Genomic DNA, 13,515 nt, shown 5'->3' on the forward strand with positions numbered 1-13,515 from the left:
AGGTGAGGTTAGGGTAAATTTTAGGAAAGATAACATGGAAGAGCTGTATCTGAGTTGGGTCTTGAAGAGTGGATAAGGCATTGGTCATGCAAAGGCTGTTCAGAGGGACAGAATAGCATGAACAATCTGACCAAAGCCACACATTTTGTTTCAATAACTTTATCAATATGCATTGTGTGCCAGGCACCATGCTAGGTCCCAGGGATATGAAGATGAATTTGGCCTCATAGACTTCTGTTCATACACCCCACCATTTTTCTATTCATTCCGTTGTTGGTTTGCCACAACTATCAGCTCTTTCTTGGCCACATTTCTGCATGGCCAGTTTTTCTCTCTTGAACCTATGTGTGTGTGATGCTTTTTTTGCTCTTTCAGTGTACTATTTTCCTTTTACCCTAGTCCACTTTAACCTGCTATTGATGACCATTTCTCTAATTTATTGAGGTTGATTGAATTTTGAACAACTAACTTGGCATATCAATCTGCTTGGGGTCACGTAATATTTATGAAGACTTTCATTTTCTTTCCACTGTCCAGACCCACATCTCAGTACCCTTTTGAGCCAATATATAGTGAAGGCTGGAGGTAAGACAAGAAATAGGGCCCCAGAATTCCAGGTTACAAAAATCTAGCATATCTGTAATTGACCGCAGTTTTCTCAACCGAAATTGCAGTGATGTCTTTTACGTGACAGTCCTAACTTTATCAATGGTTACTTAAGTACCTAGTATATGTGGAAACAGTGATGCATGATGTATTGGCTCTTGTTCTTGAGAGGCTTACAGTCTAGATGAGGAGGCAAATAGACAAGGCACATTCATTTGTTTGGCAGAAGACTTTTCTACCCTTCTTCTTAATGGATTAAGAGAGAACAAAAGTGAGAATGTGAGAACATAGGAAGGAATTCCCTTTTCCTCTGTGCTGTCCTCTGCCTGGCTACCTCCAGAAGGAAGGAGTTATTAATCTGATTGGTCAGAGTCCAGGACACTGAGTCCACTTTTTACTGGTGGTTGGGGTCATTGTGTTGAAAGGGCACATGGTCAGGAGTGCTGCTCTTGCTCCAAGGAGGACCAGTCGGGTTTCCATTTGGCCCACACTTGGATGAGTAAAGCTGGTCTGCTCACAGATCTGATCAGCTTCTCCCCGCTTTCTGGGGGTATGCCTACGTACAATAGTCCCAAAATCTAGAGGGTGGAGGCAGAGCATGGAATTACGAAGCTTCACTTCAGCCTTAAACCTAAGCCATGTGATTCAGTCTTTTGGCATAGTTCTGATCTAGAGGTTATTGGGTGCTAGCTCAGTTATGAATAAAATGATCCTTTGGTTTCTATTCCAATTTCCTTATTTATATAGTTCCCCTGGGAACCCTGAAGAGAGGAGAGAGGATGAACAGAGTAGGACTTGCCTATTTCTCATCCTTGAGTGTGGCAGACTATATTGTTGGTTATGGTTTTTCACAAATTTTTGTTGCCCTTGCCAAGAAAGGATCATACTTCCCTACCCTACAGATGTCAGACTTGGCCAGGTGAACTTGTTCTGACCAAGAAAATGTGAGCTTTAGCATGTAAAAGTTCCAGGTGGAAGCATTAAGAACCAGGGCGTCATTCACTGTGATCATCTTTGACTTTCCACCAGACCAGCATTGTTCCAGATAAAGGTTACTCTATCTGCCTGGGTCCTGGCATGAAGACAACCTCAAATATGCCAAACTGACCTGTTTTGGGCATGTATGGTATTTCTAGAAATAAAACTTTGTTGTTGTAAGCCACTTTGGAATCACTTGTTATCACAGCCTAACCTGGCTTATCCTGATACAGTTATCTTATTATCATCTGTATCAAATGCCACTTTGTCCTCCCATCATCTATTCTCCCTTCATTGCTAAGAGAACCCCAATTTTGCCCAGGTGTTCACCTACCTCTATGTGTGCTTAGTGAGGGTGGTGGGATTCCAATTCCCAGCCACAGGGGTTAAATCATGATTACATTAAGCCATTCAAGATGGTTTCTTACTCTCTGATGGTGACTGGTTTAGATGTGGGAGAATGTGAGAAGTCTGCTTTTGGTCTTCTGAAATAGGTTTTCATTTCTAATAAAAAAAGACACATGGGAAGAAACAGTCTTTCTACTTCCATTGGACAGTGTGTGTATGCATGTGTCAGCTGAAATTATGGAAGCCATTTTGTAATTATGAGGGTGGTGGGATTCCAATTCCCAGCCACAGGGGTTAAATCATGATTACATTAAGCCATTCAAGATGGTTTCTTACTCTCTGATGGTGACTGGTTTAGATGTGGGAGAATGTGAGAAGTCTGCTTTTGGTCTTCTGAAATAGGTTTTCATTTCTAATAAAAAAAAGACACATGGGAAGAAACAGTCTTTCTACTTCCATTGGACAGTGTGTGTATGCATGTGTCAGCTGAAATTATGGAAGCCATTTTGTACTTATGAGGGGCACTGGCCTAAGGTAGTCAAAGTGAAACGATGGAAAGAATTGGGGTCCCTGATAAGGTTATTGAGCTGTTAAATGAACAAACCTTAAAACTGACCTACTCCTAGATTTCCTGTTACATGAGATAATACATTTTCCTTATTGTTTAAGACAGCTGAATCTGGAATGAAGGGGAAATGAATGAGTTTAGCTCTAGGGACATTGAGGTGATGGCAGGGCAGCATGTTTTTATATTGTTAAAGCTCAAGAGACATCAGGGTTAAAACTGAATTTGGGGACTTCCCTGGTGGTCCAGTGGTTAAGACTCCATGCTTCACTGCTGGGGGTAAGGGCTCAATCCCTGGTCAGGGAACTGAATTTGGGAGTCATCTATGGAGAAATATTACATAAGATAAAACATCTTAGAAAATAACCCAAATCTGAGGCAGTTACCTCTGTGTTTGATAATTTTGATAACACAACAAAACATACCAATGTAAGTTTTGCTATCTCATAACTGGAAATGCCACTGTCCCAGGTCCTTACTTATCACCCATCCTAGAAAAGGGAGATCACAGTGGTGGTAGCAACCTTCTAGGGAGGGTGAGCAAAGACAGTGAAGAAGTGATTGCAACATCTGTATCCCCAGATCCTGTTTCTCAAGCTTGGGTTTTGGGGATCTTGGTAGCCATCTGCATATGAATTAAACATTCTTGACTTATGAAGATGATTATGAAAATGGATTGTAAGCAATTTCTAAATTTACTGACTCATATACAAATTATCATTGCAGACAACTATGATTCTCATCATCTTATAGACATCCTATGTACTATGATTCTGCAGAAGCAAAGTAGAAAACATCAGGGTCTACAAAATATATATCATAGGACATCAAGGAAATGGTCAAGGTAGAAGATAGAGCCTCTAATGCCCAAGTCGGTTACTGCTACTTTAAGAAAAGAGATTCATGGCGGTGGAGGGGAGGGTATTTTGCAACACAAAAGGATTTACTTCACATTGCTTGAAAAGAATTAATTTTTGAAATTCCATTTAGACAGAAGTTTTCCAATGGCAAATCTAGTGGGTAAAGGCACATATCTGAAAAATATATATATCGAAGCCTATACCTTACCTGAGATATCTTACCCCATTTCTAAATTGTCATTGCTTGGCCTGCTTTGAAATTCCTCTTGCCTCCCTAAGCCAAAAAAAAAGGAAGAAAAAAAAAGACAAATATTTTAATGAGCCGGAAGAGCAAATGCAATCTCCAAAGATGGCTAACTTCAGTCTTGCAGTTATTTAGAAAGGAAGGTCTGGCTGCAAATATTGTTGTTTGCTGGCAGAATTTGCAATTGGCTAGGACCAAGGACAGTGTTTAAAGATGACTCAGTTGTATGGGCTGGGGGGACGGGGGAAGACCAGCTGGTGGTCCTTCTAACTAAAAGGAGTCTTAGGTCCGTGTTCTTCACACTGAGGCTCTGCAGGCCCAGAACTGCTGCATCCTGGGAGGGGATGTCCAGTGAAAGAAAACCAGAGACCCTGAGAAATGCACCTTCGAATTATCTGAACTCTCAACCCCCACCCCCAGCCCCAGGCCAGGGTTGGGGCAGAGCATTCCAAGGCCAGGTCCAACTGCGGGCCTAGCTGCGTGACCTTCGCCAGGCCCCGGCGTCTCCCTTGGGACGTCCCCGAGGCCCTGTCCTGGGCTCTGTAGGGAGCCGCCGATGCTCCCAGCCCCCGGGTGCTCGGGACGGCCTTTGGGAAGCATCCCGCTGCCCGCTGCGGACCGTTAGTCCGTCAGCCCTGACACCCTCTCGGCTTCCCTGGACCGCCGCCCCAGCCCCTCCCGCTCCGGCCGCCCCACCCCGGCCGGCAGCGCCACGCCCACCGGGGTCCAGCGCGGGGCAGGGATGCCCTCGCTCAGCCTCGCCGCCGCCCCTCTCGCTCGGGGCTCCCCCGGAGCCGCCAGCCCCGCTCGGCTCCCCTCCCCCGGCCGCCGCAGGCCAGGGCCCCGCCGCCCCTCCCCGGCGCCGCCCGCCGCGGCCGCCTCTGCAGCTGGCCCAGCGGCCGGCCCGCGCCCGCCGCCGCGCGCTGATTGGCTGGCCGGGGCCGGCGGCGGCGCTGAGTGGCCGGGCAGATTCGCTGGGTCAGGGCTGCAGAGGCGCCTGGCGCACCGGCGGGAGCGGAGCCGCGGCGCGCGCTGGCCCGGGACGCCGGCCGCCCGCCAGCCCGAGCGAGCGGCCCGGGGCGCCGAGGGGGCCCGCGCCCCGCCGGGCGCCGCCGCCCTGGCCGCCATGTGCTCCCAGCTCTGGTTCCTGACGGACCGGCGCATCCGCGAGGACTACCCGCAGGTGCAGATCCTGCGCGCCCTCCGGCAGCGCTGCTCCGAGCAGGACGTGCGCTTCCGGGCGGTGCTCATGGACCAGATCGCCGTCACCATCGTCGGCGGCAACCTCGGTGAGCTAGGCGGGCCCGGGAGGGCGGCGAGGCGCTGCGGGGTCCCCGAGGGCTGGCGGATGGGCGCGCGCACCGGGCCTCCCCGGGCCAAGTCTTCTTCGGGGCCCCCAAACCTGCCGCTCTCCCCCGAGAGACATCGTTGGGTTAGGGAAAGCCCCTAACCTTGAGAGCTGCTTTGACCACCAGCATCTGCCCTGAGGCCAAGATTTGAGAACGGGATTTAATTCGCTTGGGGACTTAGTTTGGAAGGAACTCGAATTCACCTGAAGCCGCCTGGAGGTCCGAGCAAAATCAAGCTAACCCCAAATTAGCAAATTCTGCTCGCCTCGATACCCTGTCAGTTTAGATTTATAGAAGCCCGCATTAAATTTACAAAATCACCATTAAGATGAATGTTTTTAAAAAGTTTTCCAGGAGTGTCCAGGCATCAGTAACGCACTGCATACAATATTATTCCCAAGCTAGGAATCCGGGAAGATAGGGAGAAATCTGAGAAAGATTGGAGTCACCTCTTGAGTGTAAAGTGGGAGAGGAGACCTTTGATGCGTTTTCTTTAAACTCATCATCCTCCCTGAAAGTACTGAATTCTGATTCCAGAAAAGCCAAGATTTCAGGTGCGGACCATTCTGGCCTCACTGACTTCTCCACTGCTGTGTCCAAGAGATTTTGGGGGGTAAGACATGGTCATCATCTGTGACCATGACCTCAAAAGGTTAAGTGTATTTTTAGATACTTTTAATTATCCTAATACAAACAGTCTCTGAGTTAAGAATCCTGGTTCAGGAACTACCCCTCCCCCCTTGGCTTGCAGTTTTGAGTCTCTCCAACCTCCAGTCTGGAGGTATCCAGCCACTTCAGGGGATCCAGGACTCAAGGGGCTTTGGGCCCAGTAAGAGTGCTTTTTGGAATACCATTCATATTATTTCAATCAAGCCTGGTTAAATAAACTCATTATTTTTTACTTTTCTTTGGCAGGGGAAAGGGGTTCCGAGTTCTGAACAGGATACTTACAAATGACATTTTGAATACGACCTGTTTCTAAGTGGAACATGGAAATCCTTCATAAGTAATATCAGATTGTATAGTCTGTTGGAGAAATATACTACAAACCTTAGGTATCATACATTTAGTCTAAAACAGTGGCTGTCAACCATAAAGGAGACCATCTCTCTAGTCTTGATTTGCTGAAACTCTCATAGTTAGTTAATGTAGAATTAGATTCCTGGACACGGAATTAGCAGAATTGGATTCTTATTACAGCTTTGTGGCTAACAAGTATCTTGGCTTTGCCTTGGCCAAGTCACTTTATGTCTTTGAATCTCAGGTTTCTTGTTCATAAAACTAAGGGTTAAGGTTCCTCCAGCTCTAAAATTCTGTGTCAGTACAATACTTAAACGGAATAATCTGTTATGTTTTACTGATCTAGATCTAGTATATACAACTTTCCACCCCAAGAGTTTGCTCTTTATTTATTTTACAGCCTATAAAGATACCTTTTTTGAGATATAGGCACATCATTCCACATCATGTACCTTTTTGTAGACCCATCATGTATTCTGTGAAAGAGTAGGGAAATACTGTGTTTTGTATCTGAATCCCCATTTTAAAGAATCAGTCATAGGAAAAGAAAACATTAAATTCGAATGCTGCAGGAAACATTTCAACCCTTTTGATTAGTATCTTAAATTTTTTCTGGAATTCATGTGTGAATGTATCTCAATCTATTCAGAAACCAGGAGTTACTTCTTTTTAAACTACGTAGTTATTTGCCTAGTCAGTGGAGAAACTGAAGGCTGGTATTTTTTGAAGCAGTTTTAATTTTTTGCTCATTCAGAGATTGCCGTACACAAATCACAACACACAGAACAAACCTATTAGATCACCGTTTCTACCGTCCAAAGCAGTCCAAAGATTTATTTGGTACATGGTGCATGGGGGGATTAATTAAATACAAGGAAATGAGTTCCATGAGAAGACTGAGCTTGTTTGCTTTGTTCAGTGCTGTAACAGTGTCTAAATAGTGCCTCATATGTTAATAGGCACTCAAGAGATATTTTTGAATGAATAAAGATATGCAATCTATTTCCCAGTTTCTTCTAGAGTCAACTATAGAAAATTGTTGGTAATTTGCTGAGCCAGAGTATTCCTCTGAAGTAAACACTAGAACTTACTGGCTTTGAAATACAGAAAGAGTTACAGTGACATTGACGCTCTTTCCCATTTGAGAATTATTGTGAGAGTTGGGAAGGAGTTTGGGATCACCCATTCTGACCCCTTCATTTTACAAATGATGCTCAAAGAGATGAAGTGACTTGCTCAGTGCCATCCAGCTAGTTGGCAGCAAACTGATGTTTAAAAACCTAATCTCCTAATTCCCAGCCAGTGATAATGCAATAAGTATGCCTTAGGACATCTGCGACCCATAGGATTATACCTTTCTCAGTAGATGTAGAATTGAACTGAATTTCACTAACTTGCAGCTAGACACTGACGTTGCAAAGTAATGTGATAGTTTAGGAAGTTAAGGTACCACCTTTACTCAGGCTCCTTTCCATTCTTTCTTGAGATTTGTGTGGGAATAGATGAAGGGGGGTCGGTTTGGGACAGGAATGGGCAGTGACTCCACCAGTTCCTTAAATTCATTGCCAATCTTCCCTCCATGGAGGTTAGTGCGAACTCAAATCCAGAGGTAAGAATTTCAGGTTATAAATGAAATGGAATTCAGACAAGAGGTTAAAAGTTTGGGATTTCAAGATTGAAGTTATTTTAAATTAGATAATAGAAGCAAGCTGAAGAAGCTGTGCAAATGCAAGGTTTTATGGTCCTCCTTTGTAACCCAGCGCTCTGCCCTACCCAGCATAGATCCGGGTGCGGGAGACTACTGGGAAGGGAATGACCTTCAGGTGACTGAGGCAGTCCTGTAGAAAACACTTCACCTTCCTGCTGGGTGTAGCATCATGAGAATCCTATCCATCACCACTTCCTTCTTAGAAACCACAAGTTCTTCATTCATTTAACACATATTTGTTAATTATTCTCAATCCTGAGGATAAGGTGGTGGTGAATGTGGCACCAAAATGCACATAGTAATATTCAAAGCAAAATACGTGGAGTGTTTATCATATGCCAAGCATAATAGGTCTAGGTTCTTTTTACATGTTAATCTGATAAACATCAGTCAGTGGGTCTGGGCACATAGTGCTGGCTGGCAGTTGGGACCAACACTCAGTAATTCTGGGCTCAGCACTTTCTGTTTCCTCTCTTCCACTCTACCCCCTGCATCAGCCTACACTGACTTCCCTGCCCCCTTGCACTGAAATTGCCTCTGCCTGAGATGCCTGTCTGGTCCAGCTCCCTCCCCCATGGGTAACTTTTTATTCACCCCTCATATCCAGCTCAAGTCACTCATCTCTATAAAGTCTGTCTTGACTCCTTACCCAGCCCTCGGGTATCTCTCTCTTCCATCTGCTGCCAAGTAACATTGTGCAGACCTTCTAAGATAGCATTCATCATGTTTTATTGTAATCTATCAATTTACATAGTTTATCTTCTCTCACGCGCTAAATGACTGGGTATTCCTCAAATATGTGCTCCAGAACAGGTACATAGTAGGCCTTCAGCTGATGTTTGTTGGATGACTGAGTGAAGTGCCTTAAAGGCTAATTCAGGTGTGTGAGACTTGTACTGTAATTAGCTGCTGTGTCTGGGAGATCATGACTGGATGCATAACTGTTTTTGTGATGAGGACGTTTATTTATTTGAGGGCATAGTCACTGGTGCAAATCAAGTTTTTTGACCACCCGCAGGTCTTTACAATTAACTGTCTCAAGGAACAAGTATAGTCCCAAACTCAGGGACAGATACCAAGACAGAATAAATGAGCCTGACCTGGAAATGAGGATGTGTTACAGCATGGCTCCCAGGAGCAGGATGATTCAGCATTCTTCCCTTACTTTAGAGCTAAAACCTTGGTGGCCGCATGGCAGTTTCTAGGTCATGTTCTCTACATTAAGGTGTTCTGGGATCCTTTCACTTGGTTCTTTGTAGTGATCAGGTGAGTAAGATTTAAAAGGTTTGGGTAGGGGGAAATCCTAAGTAAACTTGAATGAGGAAACAGGCTTATCACAGCCTTACAACAGGGGCTTCACAGAGAAAGGATGGACTCCCAGTACTGTGCAAGAAGACACTAGCGGGAAAGCGTACCGTGCTCACCTTTGTGTGTAAAGGTTGATCTTTAACCTCAGTCCCAGCTAAAGGCCCGTGCCTGACACCCTGTAATCCAAATAAACCACCATCCAGTGCAAGTGGAAAGGTCAGTGGGTGGAAGCACCGACCATGTAATGTTTCCAAACTGAGGTGAGTACTGAATGGATACGCTTTACCCCATGGGTCTGCATTTGTAACTGTGGACTGACCTCAAGGACTGAGGATGGGTTAAAGTGTGATTTCTGTTGATGTTTCTAACAGCTGTTTTTAGGGATAGCTCATGAACTGTGTTGGAAAACATTCTAGAACCAATAGATTGGGATCCTTAGTGGATCTCAAAGCCCTGCTTTATAGGTTTCTGAACCACCTGTTGTCGCTACCATACACCTTCACCAAATTTGTTAGGCTTGCCTGGTGGAAGGGGTACAATGAGCTTCAGAGAGGTCCACGTTGTCTCCATCTATTCACACCTTGTCATTCCCCTTTCTAGCAGAGTCCACGGACATCCAGATACATCACTGCTAGCCACAGCTGGCTCTACCTACTTCTCCAGTACATAGGTGGGCCACCTTACCCACTTCCTGGAGAGGCTTCACCTTATTAGGGCTTTATATTGTCTTAATACAAAACTACAACAAGATCTGAAATTCTCAATCTATTTCTACTTGATCCTTCAGTATTAAAAAGTAACTTAAGATTCCTGCTATGAGAAAGTGACACATTTAAGTTACTTTGTATTGAGGAATGAAGGGGAATAATGGTTCTTCATTCCTGTATCTCTGTTGTTAATACTTCAGTATCTTTTATCTGTCAATCTTCACAACAATCCTACTCATTCCTTTACTTCATTCTACAAACATCAATTGGGTGCCTGATCTGTGCCAGGCCAGGCACTGTGCAAGGTGCTGGAGATATAAGGGAGAGTAAGAACGGACACAGTCTCCCTCATTATTAGGATTTCATTCATTCATTTGCTCAACAAATATCTGTTGACTGCCTACTGTGTGTGGGGTGTTGATCTAGGCACCAGAACAAAACAGTCAGAAATCCCTGCCTCTCAAGGAGATTACATTGTAGATGGGGAGATAGAATACAAACATGATAAAATATATTAGTATTTGGTTAAAAGAGCTAAGGAAGAAAAAAGTAAGTAAGGGAAAAGGAATTTAAAAATAGCACATTTCTAGGGGTGGGAGAAGGGATTGTAACTTTAGATAAGGTGTCTGGAGTGGTCCTCACCCAGAACATGATGTTCAAGTAAAGACCGGAAGGAGATGAGGATACAAGCCGTCTGGATATCTGGGAGTACAGTGGTTCAGGCAAGAAGGAACAACAAGAAAACCAGTGTGGTTAAAGCAGAGAGTTAATGAGCATCAGAGAGGTGGGTGGGGGTGGGGCGGGATGGGGGGGAGTGGAGCCAATATACAGGGCCTTGTGGGTCATGGAAGGACTTTGTATTTTACTTTGGAATGAGCTGGGAATCCACTGAAGGGTTTTGAGCAGAGGGGTGACATGACCTGCCATATGTTCACAGGGTCATACTGGCCAGTGTTGAGAACAGACTGATGGCAGCAAGGGCAGAAGCAGAGAGATCGCTTAGGAGGTTGTTGCTGCCATTCAGGTGAGAGATGATGGATGAGGATTGTTGGACTAGAATGACTTCAGGGGAGGAGGTGAGAAGTGACTGGATTTGGGGTATATTTTGAAGACAAAGTTGTCAGAATTTGCCCACTGGATCAGATATTGGATGTATAGGAAAGACTAATCAATAATCAAGGAGGATGCCAAAGTTTGTCCTGAGCAGCTGTGAGAATAAAGTTTGCCATTTACTCGTATGGAAAGGGTGTGAAAGGAGTAGGTTTGAGCAGGTGGTGAGGATCAGCTCTCAATCTCAGGTGCCAATTAAACATCGAAATGGAAATGGCAAGTAGGCAGTTTATCATGTCAATTTGGGATTCAGGGACGAGCCCTGGCCTGAAGATATCAAAAGTAGGACCATCTCCATACACCTATCATGGGAGTGACTACCGACAGAAAAGAGGTCCCAGGACTGAGCTCTGGGGCACTCTGCGTTTAGTGGTTGTGGAGAGGGGGAGGAACCAGCAAAGAATCCTAAGTAAAAGAAAGAAACCCTGGAGAGTGTGGTGTCCTGGAAGCTGAGTGGAGAATGTATTTTAAGAAGGAAGATGTGATGAGACTGTTTCAGCTGTTGCTGGTAAATCAAGTAAGATGAGGACTGAGAACTGACCATTGGATTTATAATTTTATTTTTATTTATTTGCACCAAGTCTTAGTTGCAGCAGCCAGGCTCCTTAGTTGCAGCTCATGAGCTCCTTAGTTGTGGCAGGTGGGCTTCTTAGTTGTGGCATGCAAACTCTGAGTTATGGCATGCATATGGGATCTAGTTCCCTGACCAGGGATCAAACCAGGCCCCCCTGCATTGGGAGCTCAGAGTCTTAATCACTGTGCCACCAGGGAAGTCCCTGACCATTGGCTTTAGGGTGTGGCCTTAGCATTAGTGACTCATATAAGAGCAGTTTCAATGAAGTAATGGAAAACAGTGAATATACATACTGTCTTAGGAGTTTTGTTATGAAGGGAAAGTGAAAAATGGGTTGACAACTTGCTATGGACTGAATTGTATTCTCCCCATATTCATATGTTGAAACCCTAACCGCCAATGTGATGGTGTTTGGAGGTGGTGCCTTTTGGAGGTCATTAGGTTTAGATGAGGTCATGAGGGTGCTGCCCGCATGAATGGGATTAGTGCCTTTATAAGAAGAGATGAGAGAACTTGATATCTCTCTCTCTCCTTGCCATGTGAGGATACAGCAAGAAGGCTGCTGTCTGCAAGCAAGGAACAGAACACAACAATGCTGGCACCCCCGTATCAGAGTTCCAGCCTCCATAACTGTGAGAAATAAATGTATGTTGTTTAAGCCACCCAGCCTATTGTATTTTGTAATAGCAGCCTGAGTTAAGATATTGCTCAAAGATGGATTTGAGAGGATTTATTAAAGAAGGGGGAAATAATAGCATATTGTATGCTGGTGTGAATGATCCAATAGGGAGAGAGAAATTGGTGATGTAGGAAAGAGGGGTGAACTGCTGGAACAGTGCCTTATGTGACGGAGAGGGGTTAGGATCTAGTGCATATTTTGAGGAGTAGGCCTAAGCTACAAACAGGGACACTTCAGCCATTATATATATAACAGAGAAGGTCACCTATTGGCACAGGTGCAGGTGGGTAGATGTGATAGTGGGAACTTATAGAGAAGTTCTTTTCTGATTGCTTCAGTTTTTCTCATTGAAATAGGAAGAGTGAGAATGAGAAGGAGTAAAGATGTGAGGCAAGAAAAGAAAGTGTGAGATAGTTGTCTGGGGCTGCAGGAGAGTGAATGGACTAGGGAAACAGAATGTTTAGCAGGCAGCAATAAGGATGCCTTTGAGGCCAGTCAGCAGGTTTGTGTGTTTTTTTCTCCAGACATGTTCCATTGCACAGGAGGGCACATGAAGTAGGCAGAATTGGATCAGTCTAACTGGGGTTGTGGTTTAGCCAAACAAGAAATGGGTGCAAGGATTTGAGGGTATATGCTGTGGTGCTTGACAATGAATTTTTTTAAAATTTTTATTTACTTAATTTGTTTATTTTTTTGGCCACATCAGGTCTTGGTTTGTAGCATGTGAGGTCTTCATTGAGGCATGTGGGCTCTTTTGTTGTGGTGTGGGCTCTTCATTGTGGCCTGCAGGTTTCTGTCTAGTTGTGGCATGCGGGTTTTCTTTCTCTAGTTGTGGCATGCAGGCTCCAGGGCACATGGGCTCTGCAGCGTGCAGCCTGTGGGGTCCCCTAGTTGAGGCGCACAGCTCAGTAATTGTGGCACACTGGCTTAGTTGCCCCGCGGCATGTGGGATCTTAGTTCCCTGACCAGGGATCGAACCAGCATCCCCTGCATTGGAAGGCAGATTCTTTACCACTGGACCACCAGGGAAGTCCCTTGACTATGGAATTTAAATAGGGTAAGAGGGGAAGTGAGGGTATGATGGGAGCGAGGGACAGTGAAAAGATGGGGGATCCATGTATGGTAGTTCCGGGTGGTGTCAACGTGTGGCTGGAGTTGGGGTACTAGAGAGTGAGCTGGAAAGATAGGAGACAGTGGTTGGAGATGGGAGTTATGATCACTACATAAAGTCTAGAATGTAACCGGGAGCAGTGGCTGAGGTGGGGTGGTAGACAAGATCCTTGGAGGAAAGGAGGTCAAGAGACAGAGCCCTGGGCATTGGAAGAAATCTTCACAGAGATATTGACATCACCAATGTCTGTGACAGCACTGGAGAGTCAGTGAGTCTGGAGCTAAAGCTTCAAGGACAGGAGAGTGAGTGGGGTCTTTAGGTGACCTGCACAAGTGAGGAGATGTGTGG

The 13,515-nt window shown here is 45.2% G+C and overlaps 1 protein-coding gene across 1 annotated transcript in view; it reads left to right on the forward strand.

Annotated features, from left to right (window-relative positions):
* Positions 1 to 4,727: 4,727 nt before the first annotated feature.
* RIMKLA (ribosomal modification protein rimK like family member A) overlaps positions 4,728 to 13,515 on the forward strand; it is a 36,368-nt gene continuing 27,580 nt past the window's right edge. The window contains exon 1 of the mRNA XM_057700204.1: positions 4,728 to 4,890. Within this exon, the coding sequence (XP_057556187.1) occupies positions 4,728 to 4,890 (163 nt within the window). The remainder of the gene's footprint in view (positions 4,891 to 13,515) is intronic.

The sequence above is a fragment of the Hippopotamus amphibius genome, chromosome 1, assembly GCF_030028045.1.
Source record: "Hippopotamus amphibius kiboko isolate mHipAmp2 chromosome 1, mHipAmp2.hap2, whole genome shotgun sequence".
NCBI lineage: Eukaryota > Metazoa > Chordata > Mammalia > Artiodactyla > Hippopotamidae > Hippopotamus > Hippopotamus amphibius.